This window comes from Homalodisca vitripennis, chromosome X, assembly GCF_021130785.1.
Source record: "Homalodisca vitripennis isolate AUS2020 chromosome X, UT_GWSS_2.1, whole genome shotgun sequence".
NCBI classification, from domain to species: domain Eukaryota; kingdom Metazoa; phylum Arthropoda; class Insecta; order Hemiptera; family Cicadellidae; genus Homalodisca; species Homalodisca vitripennis.
Genome location: NC_060215.1, coordinates 62,011,279 through 62,025,824, shown reverse-complemented (window position 1 = coordinate 62,025,824; position 14,546 = coordinate 62,011,279). Strand labels below are relative to the sequence as shown.

Here is a 14,546-nt window from a genome sequence, read left to right as displayed (position 1 = left end):
TACCGCATTCTTTACAGTCCAGTACTGTTAGTTAAGTGCTGGTGTGCAATGCTACACGTGTCAAAAATGTATCTTTTGAATAGATTAGTACAAAACAGCAAAAAGGTAAACCAGTAGAATATAAAAAATATAGTAGTAAACTGAATAACTGTTGGTTGCAAAAATCTGAAACAAGTTGAACGAATAAGATTTCAAACACGATTATCAATAAGCATAGCTAAAATTTTGAGTTACAATCGGGTCATCGTCATGAAAACAGCCAACTTGGGCGGATGCGAGAGTAACACCCAGCCGACTAGCCCTATGAACTTGAATTACTGATTACTGCTTGCCAGTAGTATCATCTCGCCGAGCTATGTCGGGGGTTGACTCAGTTGTACGAAGAAGTCATGGGACCAGAAGGGATCCACTCTGCTGTTTTGTCCGTTAAAGGTAAATAAACATTTTCATATACATCATCATAGATTTCTTTAGTTTCGTTAAAATTTCTTCCCATTTATTTATCTTTCCGTGAGTGCTGTGTTGGTATCTTCGTGTTTTATGACACAGATGTAATACACATTTGTTTTCGTTTATTTAATGCAGGGTAAGACTGTAAAAATGTTTTACTTCTAAAGTCTATGTTCTCTTGTAATTTAGAATTATGTGGTTTGCGTTGTTTATATTAAGTATAATATATCAATGATGTATTTGAATTACGGTTGGAAAATAAATAACATTTAATTTAATAAAATAGATTTCTCTGTCGGCTAAGAATCCACCCGGCTTTGTAGCCGGCTTGAGTTGTTCCGATTAGGTGTATTTTGCTGGTGTTCTTCCGATGTTCCTCTGCAGAACTCTCCTTCTCAGAAGGATCATCAAGGGTTATATTCACTCATTTCGTTATATGCTAGCCTGATGCGTTGAAATTAAACTGATTTATCAATATTATGTTACTCTTAGACCTTTTCTATTTCGATTATTAATATACAACATTAAACATATTAAGGAATATAACAGAACTCTTTACTACAGTAAATGAATGGCAGTTTATATATTATATTGAGTTTTTGGCTGTAGCCAAAACATAGATATTTGTAAGGCAAATAAATTTATAAGTTATTTTCGAAAGTACAGAACAAATATTTACAATTATATTAAAATTCAATACCAACTACAGTTGGATGCCTAAATTTTGTTAGTTAAGGCTAGTTTTGGTCGTCAATACATAAATAGCGCTACTGCGCTAAATGTTTTATTAATATTTATAATTCATTTTTATTTTATTGCAATCACCTCAGTTTTATGAATTACATTTTTAATGTTGAGTATTTTTGTTATCATATTTTACTTAATATAACATGTTAAACATCATATACAGTATTATATTAAATACTTTTCTTTAATTCATTTATAATGTTATTGTATATTTCGTTGCCGTTGAACACCTCGTTTCAAGTAGCATCTGATTTATTTTATTTTATTTCCTTCCAACGGTCAAAGACCAATTTATAATTATAAACATATTGCAAGGCAGCTAATTACTACAGTGCTTAACGTCACAGGGACAAACCAAACATGTAACTGGACTTTTTATTCCTAGACATAATTAAAAATTTATAAAATATGTATAAATTATAATGAATACAACGGTAATGATAAATAATAAATGAGAAAATTATTTGACTACAGTAATATACATGTACACCGCATTATGTGACACGTTCTATGGTTAAATAAGAATAAAATAACAGCCATATCAAAATGAAAATAAACGATCTAGAAATAAATAACAATGCAAATAAACTATTCATAAATAAGTAACAGTGCAGAAAACTAGAAATGGATAAGTGTAAAGAAAAGAATAAAGAAATGTATAAATGAATAACAGAGCTAATAAAATATTTTAAAATAAATAATGCAAAAAACGAAGAATGAATAACAAGTGTAAAAGATCTATAAATACTAACCTACTCTGATTTTAGTATTGGATACAACATCTTCTCATAGTCTGTTACATAACAGTACTGTAACTTTGACTGTTCGTGTATATCTATATATAAAACGGAGAAGCTTTATGACAAAAATCTATGACTTTATGCAAACAATTAATACAAATTTATCCTGTGGACCTGTGCTCAGATCATTTCGTGAATTTCACAGATGTTCTCATTGAATTGTGGGAATTGAGATTGGAAGAAGAAGAAGACGGTTGAGATATCAACTCCAACCTAAAAGTGCAAATTAACAAAAGTTGTAAAATGGTTATTACTAATAATATAACTATACCTTCTGATGAAGAATTAACTGTTCAAGAAGTAAATGTCAGTGGAGTAGTTTTAAGAGCAGCTTCTTTTCATTTGGGGAAATATTGTGAAGATATTAACAATGTAAGTTTTATTATTTAAACCTTAGGCAGAGGTCATTTTAATGTTAATTATATAGATATGTATTTATTATTTTCTACTATAAGAAAACTTGGTATCAATTTACAATATCGTGACCATGGAAAGGTATGTTCATTTTTTTTTTCCTGAAAACTACAAGTTTTCCTGAAAACAATAGTGAAGAAAAAATTCGTCGGCAATGAAAATTAAAGGAGTTACGATTTTTTGAAATCCTCTGAAAACTCTGTTTTTGATAGTACCTCTGGCAATTTTACTGAAATTATGACGTTAATCCTGTCAACGATGGCCTGCCCGCTGCGCAGTGCTGCGCACTGCTTGCTCTTTTAGAAAAAAAATTAACTCGAGCTTGCAAAATTCGAATCCCAGATCACGTGATGCCCCTGACCCTTAACCCTCCAAGTGTTGTTCGACAAAATTTTGTCGGTTATTTTCCATCTTTAATGCAATAATGCCCGAAAGGCATCAATATAATACAATGATATACTTTCCTCCCAGTTTATATGCACCTGTGATAATAATACTTGGCTATAAATGCCCAATCCATGAAAAAAAGTCCATTTTTCATGGTCACGGTATTGTAAATAAATACCGAAAACTTTATTTTAGAAAAAAGATATATCTATATATTATTATTTTGGTATTTATTTACAATAGCGTGACCATGGAAAATGGACTTTTTTCCTGGGGTTGGGCATTTATAGACAAGTATTATTATCGCAGGTGCATATAAACTGGGGGGAAAGTATATTATTGTATTATATTGATGCCTTTCGGGCATTATTGCGTTCAGGATGGAAAATAACCGACAAAATTTTGTCGAACAACACTTGAGGGTTAAGGAGCAGGGGCATTACGTGATCTGGGATTCGACTTTTGCAAGCTCGAGTTAATTTTTTTTTCTAAAAGAGCAAGCAGTGCGCAGCGGGCAGGCATCGTTGACAGGATTAACGTACTAGTCAGCATCATTTCAGCCAGAGGTACTGTCAAAAACAGAGTTTTCAGAGGATTTCAAAAAATCGTAACTCCTTTGATTTTCGTTGCCGACGAATTTTTTCTTCACTATTGTTTTCAGGAAAAATTGTAGTTTTCAGGAAAAAAAAATGAACATACCTTTCCATGGTCACGTTATTGTAAATTGATACCATTATTTTTGCTCCAGCATCAAAGCTGAAGAAAACAAAATTCTACATTAATAGTGTTATTATAGTCATGAAATATTTTCAAATTTCTATGGTTGGAGGCAAAATATGTTTAGAATTTGTATTTTAAGAACCTAGACTATTTTATGTTTGACATTATTAGACTGATGGAAATTGCATCATTTTTTGCAGTGTACTAGGCCCATATATTATTGTTAACTCCTAGTCAAATTTAGGCAACCTCACTTCACATTCTCTCTCCTATCATAACAAATCCTTCAAATTATGATATCAGAGTTAATTGTTACGGTATCTTAATCATGGGATATGACACCTGAATCCACCCACTATTGATCTGAATATAACTTTCTTAGGGTTAGGTGAAAGTTAGCAATACAAATTATCATCTCTTGCAGCATCAATAAATTTGAGTTTTCTTTTAACTGAAAATCTTAGAATTGTGTGTACTGTAAATATGTAAGCTATTAGTAAGATGGTTTTATTTTATTTTTTCATCAGTTGAGGGAAGGGAGGCTTCTAGTAGGCCTAATTCTTAGTGTTTTCTAGTTTTAATTAGCCTAGATTCTATTTGTTCTTAATTGAAATTAGGGAACAAATTTATTTTTGCCTTTACTTACATTTGTTCTTACCCAAATGTCCATAAAGTTTGAATGTCTTACAATTGGTGCTACCGATGTCCATATAGTGCGGATATTCACTTCTCAGTTTTACTGGCCACAAATTATACCAAACACTTTGCCACATTTACGTTTACAAAGATATAGTGCATTAAGGGGAGTCGGATGGCCCTATCTCGCTCATGTTAAATTTAACAAGTTTGATGTACCTTTTTTTACAAAGTATAAAAAATAATATGCTGGTTTGTGTTTTATTTTAAAGTTTGGGTCTTGATCTTTAATATGAGCAGACAGTTTTTTTTAATAAAAATGTTTTAAAAAGGTAATTTTTTAGGTTAAAATTTGAAATAACATTTACTACTTACATTTTATTTTTCTTTATTTTGAATGAATAAAATCTTGTTTCAAACTTCTTGTATGTTATAAAACAGTATCTACAAAGGAATAATTTGGTGAGTTAACTAATAATTTTGCTTAAAAAATGGCAATGTATCAGATTCTCTGAGTGAAAATACTGAGATCAATAGGCCTAATTTAGTTGCATTTTGTTAAAATAACATTTGTCATAAATAAGTATAAATATTGATATAGACTTTGTTTTAGTAAATATGGGTTGTGAGTTATTTTAGGAGAAACCATTTTGGTTTTATCTATTATTATGAAAACTATGAAAGTGAAGGTTTATTTTGTTTATTAGCATATGCAAAAACAAGTACAGTAATGCCATGTAGTCTGGTTAAAAATATTAATGTTAGTCCATTTTGAAATAAGGTGGGTAGGCTATATCCCCCCCCTTCTACCAGAATAAGAATTAACTTTTAAAAAAGATCAATAAGTATTTGTGTGACAATCATATATATATATATATATATATATATATATATATATATATATATATATATATATATATATAGAGCCTATTCTATAAAAAAGCATTTGCAAAGATATCATTTTGTTGTGTGCATAGGCTACATGGTGTCACAAATTTCTTTGGCTAACAGTACTCATCATTCCAAATAAAAAATGTGCCCAAGATGTATAAACAAATTTTGAGGAATGTGTAATTTATCTGCTAGCCACAATTTTATATTTTTCATAAAAAATTTCACATTTCTAGTACTAGAAAAGCTATGTATACCAAATCTTGCACATATGTATTAATAAATAAGAGCAAAATTTTGAAAAAAGTATTGGCGTGATATTACTAAAGTGGTGCCTGTTAAAAAAATTTTAATTCAAATAAAAAAGCTGTATAGTTATAAAAATGTACAAGTTACCAACTAGTTTATAATTTTTATAACAATTCCAATGGTACTTTTCTCAATGAAATACGTCAACGCATAAGTGACCACGACTGCTTAAAATGTACACTTGCACAAGGGAACAACATAGGCTACATGTAACTGTTGAGAGGTATCAGCTGATTGTTGTTCCAGGCTTGTGCAAATGCACCTTTAAAGTGGTCGTGTTCGCTTATGCATTGACAGATTTTGTTGAAAAAGATACCATTGAAATTTATAAATCAGGTATCAGAATATTATATGCTTTATTCTGTGCTGACCTCAAAAGTACCATTTTTGTCCTATGACCAAAAAGTATAGTTTTAACATTTGTTTTTATATTACTTATAAATGTGGTGTAAATAAGTAGTTTCAACTAACTTATTTAATTTAATAATAACTCTGAAATCTATCTTTAAATAATATTTTTTTTGACAAATGTATGTATTTGTGTATGTATTACAGTAGACAATTGACAAATTTATAATAAAAGAAAACTATTATAATAATGAACTCTTATTATTTGTTAAAAATTAACAAATTTAACTGTCAGATACTATGAGAAGGTTTTTCTCTTTGCAATCATGTGAATTTTGCTGAAATTGGATAATATTTACTCCTTCAAATGTTACAAAACTGGAAGTATGTAAATATGTAACTATATGCAGTGATGCCACTATACAACGGTCTTATGGGGCACATGGCACTTATGGGATGGTTAGGCATACATATTCACACAGCTTTAAACAATGTTTAACCCTAGAACTGGCAATGGTGTCACTCTGTACTGGCGGCTCTATTTTAACAGCCTCGCAGACGTTTCTTATAATTTATCACATTTCATAATTGTTAGTCCAAATATAAACTATTATACGTCAATGTATTCACAACTATATGGAGAGCATTATAATAACAATATCTTATTGTTTCCATGGAAACATATTTTTGTTTTTTTTTTTACAAAATGTAAGAAAAGATTTTTTTGGACATTATTTTTGTAAATATTCTGTTGTGTAACTGCTTAGCAATAAGCTTTACATCAAAACTGTAAATGTATAAATTATTCAAAATTTTGTCCTGATTCCAAAAATGTATAATTATTTTAACTTTTACCTAAAAACATATGTGTTACAGGGCTTTGTATGAAAAATCACGCGTATGTACTTTTTTTCAAAAATGCGTAGATTTCTAAATAAATATTATTTTTCGTGGGTAAACATAATCTCATGACTGCATTTTTACTTATATAAGTATGACAGATAAAAAAAAAATAAAATAATAAATTTTAATCTTACCTCATTTACATATGTACAATAATCGAAGTAAGAACAGTAAATCGGTATTATAGTTAATGCTGTTCCAGAATATATCAAATAAAAATCATTTATATGACCTTAATTGCCTAAAATTTCAATAACTGTACATGTCTACTTTGGCGACGAATATTCGTCGTTGCCAAATCGGACGGGCCTTTGGCGACGAAAATTCGTTTCATACCAGCTGGAGGGTTAAGTAAAGAAACAATGGATGGGTAAACACTTATATAGCCAACACAGCTGTACAGGATGAGCATAGACATTTTCACTAAAACTGTTGGTGTCTATAGTGCATGCACTCTGTAACTAATGGCTTTTTATTTTAACATAAGCTTGGTAATTTGGGACAATTTTAGGGGATTCATGGAGAGTAGAAATAATTATTTGTGCACTATCAGGTAACTCATTGAAAAGTTGACCCGCCATAAAGCAGTGACTTATTTTTAATTTCTCAAATCTTACAGGAATTAAATTCAACATATATTTGGCCCTTGTGTTATAGAGTTGGATGTTGTGACACATTTCATATTCATTCAGATTTTCTTTAACTATATGTGTGTGTGTGTGTGTGTGTGTGTGTGTGTGTGTGTGTGTGTGTGCGTGTGCGTCGTGCGTGCGTGCGTGCGTGCGTGCGTGCGTGTATATATAAATAGAGGTACAGTCATTATTAAGAACTCTTTAAAAAATTGTCTATAAGATTCCTTATCCTTCACAATCTTGATCAACTGTAAAGCTTGCTTATGCCCTAGGAAATCTCTTTGGGCTCCACTACTATTGCCCCACAGAATTATTTCATATGACAGAAGTGAGTGAAAAAGGCAAATATGATATTAATAACAAATATACATATTTACAAATAAACCTAACCTACGTAATAGATAAGTAACCCTAGATAGCTTCGTACATAAACTACCTAGTATCCCAACTTAGCCTGTCATCCAAGTGAACTCGCAACAACTTAACTGAGCCACTTTTATTTGTTACAGCAGAGCTTAAACTAAAATAAAATATTTTCAGTTTCATTAGTGTTTATATTTAGGTGATTTGCCCTAAACCAATCAAAAGCAACTCTCATACCATTACTCTGCACAATGTCAAAGATAGTTAAATCTTTTCCAAAATTGAGTAAGGTTGTATTAAGACAGACATACAGGGTACATTAAATGCAAAATCATTTATGGCTATAATAAACAAAAAAGACTCAAGGACAGAGCCTTGAGGGACATTTTTTTTAATGGTTTTAAACTCATATACACAAGAATTTTAAGCTACCATTTGCCTTCTATTATTTTTGGATAGGAGGTCATCAATTTTAACTCTTTACTTTATATACCATAACAGTGGAGTTTTCTTAAAAGCAAATCATGAAATATACTGTCACATGCTGTAGACAGTTCAATTAAAGTGGCAGATAATGTTTAACTATTTTGTTGGAGAAACCTCAATTTAGAGACACATTGGTCTCTACCCCATGCTGGGTTATAAGAAAGAGTGAGTAGGGCTCTAGAGCCCCACATTGATGTGAACATGCTAACTGCCATGCCCTTTTTAATATGGGCAATTCCACTTTGCGCTCAACTGCCACGTTTATGTTATCACATGCTAAACAGCTGCTTCACTATGCGACGCTTGGCAGCTGTAAGATGATACACATTGTACGAGTTAGTAATATTTATTTGAACTACTACAAATCCATAGTAGTAATGTTTAATTGCTACTGCACTCTGACAGTCAACTAAGGAACTATCACAAAAGCACATGGTGATGTTTACCTGGACATTAGAAACAGTGCGTTATTTTTGTCTAGTTTTCTTAAACCCTTGTAATTTTTTGGTTTGTTTTGTCAGTATGGCAGTAATTATTTGTAGTAAGAACAATGTTATTTTATCAAATTTTAGATTTGTCCAGATGCGTTGTTGTGAGTTAAGCATTCAGCAGTGTAACTTTTCTGATCTAAATCTGGACTAAATTTATTAACCACAATCTTAAGTGAATCTGGTGATTCTGGTGGCAGTTTGGTAAATGAAGATTTGCTGAAGTTGATCATGGTGAACAAGAAACACGCTGAATGTATGCTGATTGGAGCAGCTGTGTGCTAAGGAAAAACACCTGGCAGCAGTACTGGGTGACAGCACCCAAACTCGGGACTTAAAGGATTAAAATAAATATTTTAAAATTCCATGTATGAGATATATTTTAATTTTAATTATCATGCCATTAGCTGATTCTCTCAGCTACATGTCTAAATTGAGTGACATCATCATTTCATCAGTAACCAGTTTGACCAATCCTTTGCATATGGTTCAACAAAATTTTACAGTCAGAATATATTTATATTAACAGAGGTTTTATTTTAATTTCATACAATTTTTATCAATGGCAATATTAAAGAAATAACAATTGTAGAAAATCGTTACAACCTTAAAATGGACAATACATAACATAAGCATTGGAGTATGTTTTTAATAGTTATGCTATCAAACATTGGTAATATCAGCGATTGTTATAATCATTTGCTAGGTGTTAAAAAAAAGCTAGAAACAATATTACACAATGTGCATTCTGTCGTGGTGAGATTAGAATTATATAACCAATTTATAAATAGATAAAAGATTACAAACAGGCTGAATAATTAAAACAATTAAAATATGATGTTTTTTTACATAAAATTAAACATATATGTGTTTACTGCATTTATTATGTTCTGTATTTGTTAAACTTTGTTAAACAGAACTAAAAAATAGGTTACCAGGAAGAATATAAACCACAATATATGTTATTAATTTTATAGAAGCTACCCTTTACTTTCCCTGGAGCAGTATTTGTTCACAGATTGTTTATTATAGCATAACAAACTGTAAAAATCATAGTTGTTTGTTTACTTAAACCAGTTGTGAGAGTTTTAAAAATTATTCCAGTGCCCCTATTAAGCAATCATCCAATACAAAAGCTATCTAGCATAAACAATAACTTCTTACATAACATAAATTTAATTAGATTTGATAGAATTCAAAATTTCATTCATGTTTTGAGTATATAATATTATGCTATAATTTATACCACAAGACAATTTGCATATCTTTTCTATTTCTTAATTGACATTTCCATAGACTTGGTAGGCTAGGTTATGATGTTTGTCCAACCACAATTTAGGAATAATCTATTACCATATAGTATAAAATGTTAAAACTTTGAGATTATTTATTGTTATGCACACTTTAACTTTTTAACTAGAGAATAAGGTGGCACAATCGGTTGGTTGGAATTGTTTTTAAAAATGTTGAAACTAATTTTTGGTCACAACCCTTTAAGAAGACCTGCTATGAAGACAAAAAAACAGAAAGAATTTTAGTTTACCTCTTTCTGATGAGTGGAGTAGGCATTTAAAACAGAATTTTGGAGACATCTTGTAATCCAGCCCTTACTGATCAAATAAGATATTTTTTATATTATCCTTCAAAGGATGACCGAAAGGAATGATAGGTTTGTAACAAAAGTTTTCCTTACAAAACTTTTTATTAAAAATATGTAATTATCTTTTTTCTGATGATTCTGCATTTTCTTTCTTCAGAGAAGTTATCATAAAGGGCAATGACTATAAAAATTTAAGAAACGAAAGAACCCAAAACTAATCTCCCTGTGATTATTTATCAAAAGGGGTAACAAAAATAAACGTTACCATTGTTTTAAAAAATATCTTTGAAATGCAAAAAAAGAAATGTTTTTATTATTAAAGAATTTTTTTCTCCTTCCTAATATTATAGAGTTGGTATGTTTGAACTGTCCAATAATAATATCTGGACTGGATAGTTCAAGCATTATGATAATATTTCGTTAATTTAAATAATAGTAGTTTATTACTTTCAGATGTGTTAAAATGTTATATTCAATTATTATTTATTTTAATTTATGAGTTTCATACTTGTTAGTTAATATGAATATCTAATTTTTTAGATATATTTGTATAAGTATGGTTTGATTACAAACAATAACATTATAATAGTTTCAGTTTTCTTATGCTATAACAAAGATTCATTTTTAAATAAAAATGTCTTGAATTCAGTAATTTATATATGTGTTTGATGACAGTATTTAAACTGTGTATTGTAATTCAGTATATTTACTTTGTTTGTTACAGAAATTCTTAGATTTACATGTTTTATTATCATTTAGCTTAATTAATGTGAGTCTTTGAAAACCTTTGTTGTATAATATGTGACCCTTTCACCAAGGTTTTAGTCAAAGTGATTACCCCATTAATGATTTCTGGTACCTATCAAAAACACCAAAATGGGATAGTGCCATAATCCTGTACCATCTCATAATACATTGGTTTGTTGTAAATAGGTTTTATCATAGAACAACAAAAGCCATTGTATTTAGGTGGAGAGGAAATTTGATAAGCAGTTGTTGTATTTGGCATTTGCAGTATACTATCATATTTTTTTAGCATGCATAATATAAGTGGCTATTTTTGGTAAAGGCAGTTAAATACATATTTAAGCTTACTGCTACATTAAAATGTAGTGTACTACAAGTACAACTTTATACTCCAACTTTAAGACATAAGGTTCACCTGTAAAAGTCTTCTTGTTTATTTTTAATTAATAAAGTACAAATACCTTTCTTTTATATATATGATCAGGTACAATGAATGAAATGAACAAAATTTAAAAAGTGATCTTGTCTATACTTAAAATAAGAACACAAAATTACAATAATGGTACTATTCGTAATTAATAATAAGTTTAAATACAAAACTGACTTCTAGACATTAAATAAAAATAAGATTTGTCTACGAAATCTGGTTTTTATTGCTTTCAGTTGAATTTTTGGTCAAAATGTAACAAACATTGTATGTAAAAGTAGATTTTTAAACTAATACCCAAGATACTATTATAATTCTTGTAATATTTATATACTGACGCAACAGCTTGCATATCTGTAACTATTTTTACTGTTATCATAGTAAATTTATCTAAATAAAATAACATAAATTATAAATTTAGGATTGGCTACTTGTTTGTACAAAAAGCTAAAAGCTAGGTTGGTTGGGGGTAATTGTAGAGCTTGATGTAACCACCAGGACTTCTATGCGCATCTATTGATTGCATGCAAATTTCATTCTGCGATAGATGGCAGTTAGCTGGGCACTGAACATCTATTGTTGGCTACTGCATATTGTGTGTCTTCTTATTTATAGACAGAGTTGTGGTTTAGAATTGAAAAAAAAAACTTTAAATAATCACATTTCAAAGGAACAGATTTCCTAAGGTGATCTTAAAACAATGAGGTTTTTTTAAATATTTCCGAGGTCAAACCTCTCTAAGATTCATTGTCACTACCATAAATGGGGGAACAATCTTCTTTAACCTCATCAATTCAACTAAGAATATTGCTATCCGAATAATTGGCCATTTAAATTATAATATTAACAAACTAAATAAAATTAATAATCAACGATAATGTCTGTTACAAAAACACACACTAAAATGTTTTGAACTAAATGTATTGACACTAACACTCTTGCACTAACACAAAACACTAATGGGATCGGTCACATATGTAGATGCCATCTAACAACTGGACTAACGTTGTTGGTCCTGTGTCGAGATGGCAACTAACAAAGCGCGCAGGGTGGGATTCCCTCTTCCACCACAGACACGGCTATGGATGAATTATACCGTGTTTGACGGAAAAGGATGTGTCATTTAGTCCAGTGAGACACTTGTGAAGTATCGGATGGATTTATCATTTAATAAAAAATTTCATCAGATCAACTATGTTTGTTAGGTGCCATCTAACAAGGGGACCTCTCACGGGTTAAGAAGTTAAGCTTTCATTTACAGGAATTTATGTTGGTACACATTTATGTAGTAATATTTACTCTACTTGGTGCTAATCCATACCACATTACAGTAGGTGGGTAGGTTGGGATTAAAGAAAGGGAACAATGTACAAATCGTTAGTTCTGTCTGGCAATGACTGAATACATTGCAGATGCCAATATCAATTCTAAATTGAGAATTCTGATGTGTAACCTGGTCCATCGTGTGTATCCAGACCTCTCTCGAGGAGTTAGTTATCAAGGGCCAAATTTCATGCAATTGCTCATCAATGTTGGTGTGATTATAACTGTGATTGATTAATATTGAAAACCAAATGTGTTACTTGGGAAATTCAATTTGTAACAACTGTTTTTAAATTAAAACTATTAATCAGCATTATATTTGTGGTAAATGATTCGTAACAGTTGTTGGTATTAAATATGTTGACTGCGGTAGACATAATATCATCTCGCATACTGTTACTATTAGTCAAGATCACTTAGTATGAACCAGCAGTCAACAGTGTTAAAACCAAGATATTGTATAGTATATGAATCAGAATAATGTAATAATTCACCTAACAGATCTTGTGAAATATTTATTTTTTAGTGGTTCTCGTCTACTCTTTCATCTTAACCACCCATTATCTTACAGACCTACAGCACCTGTCAACTCAAATGTCAAGTATCTAAAACATCCTCTAGGCCTCAAACATACAATTTTACAAGTTTTCACAAAATTATAACATTTAGAATAAGTAAATAATTAAATACAATTTACATTTATTGGATAATGAAAATGAGTTTTAAACAATTATAATATAAAAAGTCTACTAGTCTAGATAAATCAGTGATATAAAATATTTATGCCTTATTTTATCTTAATTTATTTGAATATGCGTTGAAATTCTGTAGTATCAGGTAGCAAAATATCAGAATGCATCCATAAGTCAATAAATAAAAGATGTTTAAAAAAGTAATTTATTTGCATAGTAGATCAGTGATTTATTAAATAGATTAATATAAAATGTTGCTCATTACATTTCTTACTTCAAGCAGAATTTTAAAAAACGAATGCCTTTTATTGACATTGCTTCGTATATTAACCTAGAGGAGAAGACAGCACAATTCAGGTACTATTCCCATATATTGCCTCTGTAATTAGGTCAGCACAATTCTTTCATTGTAAATAGGAGACTAGTAATACATTAGAAATATTAAAAAACTGAGTTTTTTTAACCCTTTGCGATCAGCATCAAATTCATATGATCGTCCTCTCATATCGCCAGATGACAAATGTGGCCATGGGGGATGTTCTCTGCTTCAAATAAGTGATTTATGACCATGCTCTCAGTGGGCCACATCTAGTGGCCCTCACTTTGGTGTTCAGCTCGCTAGGCCAATAAGTGTGGCCCACTATATTGCGCAGTTATTAAGTTCAGTCCTTATCCAGTTGTGGTTGGAAAGTGCTGCAAACTATCAGCCAAATAAGTGACTAAATTAATATTTCTCTACTTGCAGGAAATACCGTAGTACAAATCGTTGAGAAATATTTTTTATCCGACTGTCAGTGTCACTGTAGCTGCCATAATGTATCTTATTTATTTATTAAAATACTTGTGTTTATGGTGGAGATGAAGCTCAAAATATGGAAATGAGATAAAATTCTGTTGATACTAGAGACTTGATTGAGACAGATTGTATTTTTATCCCGCGAATAAAAATGCTTTTAAAACAGATCAACCTATTATATTGCATATTGCTTAGTTTGTTTATAAGCAAATAATGCCATAAATAACCGATCGATACAATTTCAATCTTGAGGTTAATAAATCGATAAAATTTCAATTTTAAGTTAATAAACATAATAAATTATTCGAGAATTTAATTTAAATCTCAGTAATTTATAGAGCTAAAGGTCAAATACAGATATTTGAATCTGAGTAAGTGTACATGGTT

At 30.4% G+C, this 14,546-nt stretch overlaps 1 protein-coding gene across 1 annotated transcript in view; it reads left to right on the top strand.

The window, feature by feature from the left end:
- The first annotated feature begins 2,164 nt into the window (after positions 1-2,164).
- Positions 2,165-14,546, top strand: part of LOC124369062 (NADH dehydrogenase [ubiquinone] 1 alpha subcomplex subunit 8-like) — a 30,395-nt gene continuing 18,013 nt past the window's right edge. Inside the window, 1 exon segment of the mRNA XM_046826771.1 lies at positions 2,165-2,369. Coding sequence (XP_046682727.1) covers positions 2,241-2,369 — 129 coding nt within the window. The 5' untranslated portion in view covers positions 2,165-2,240.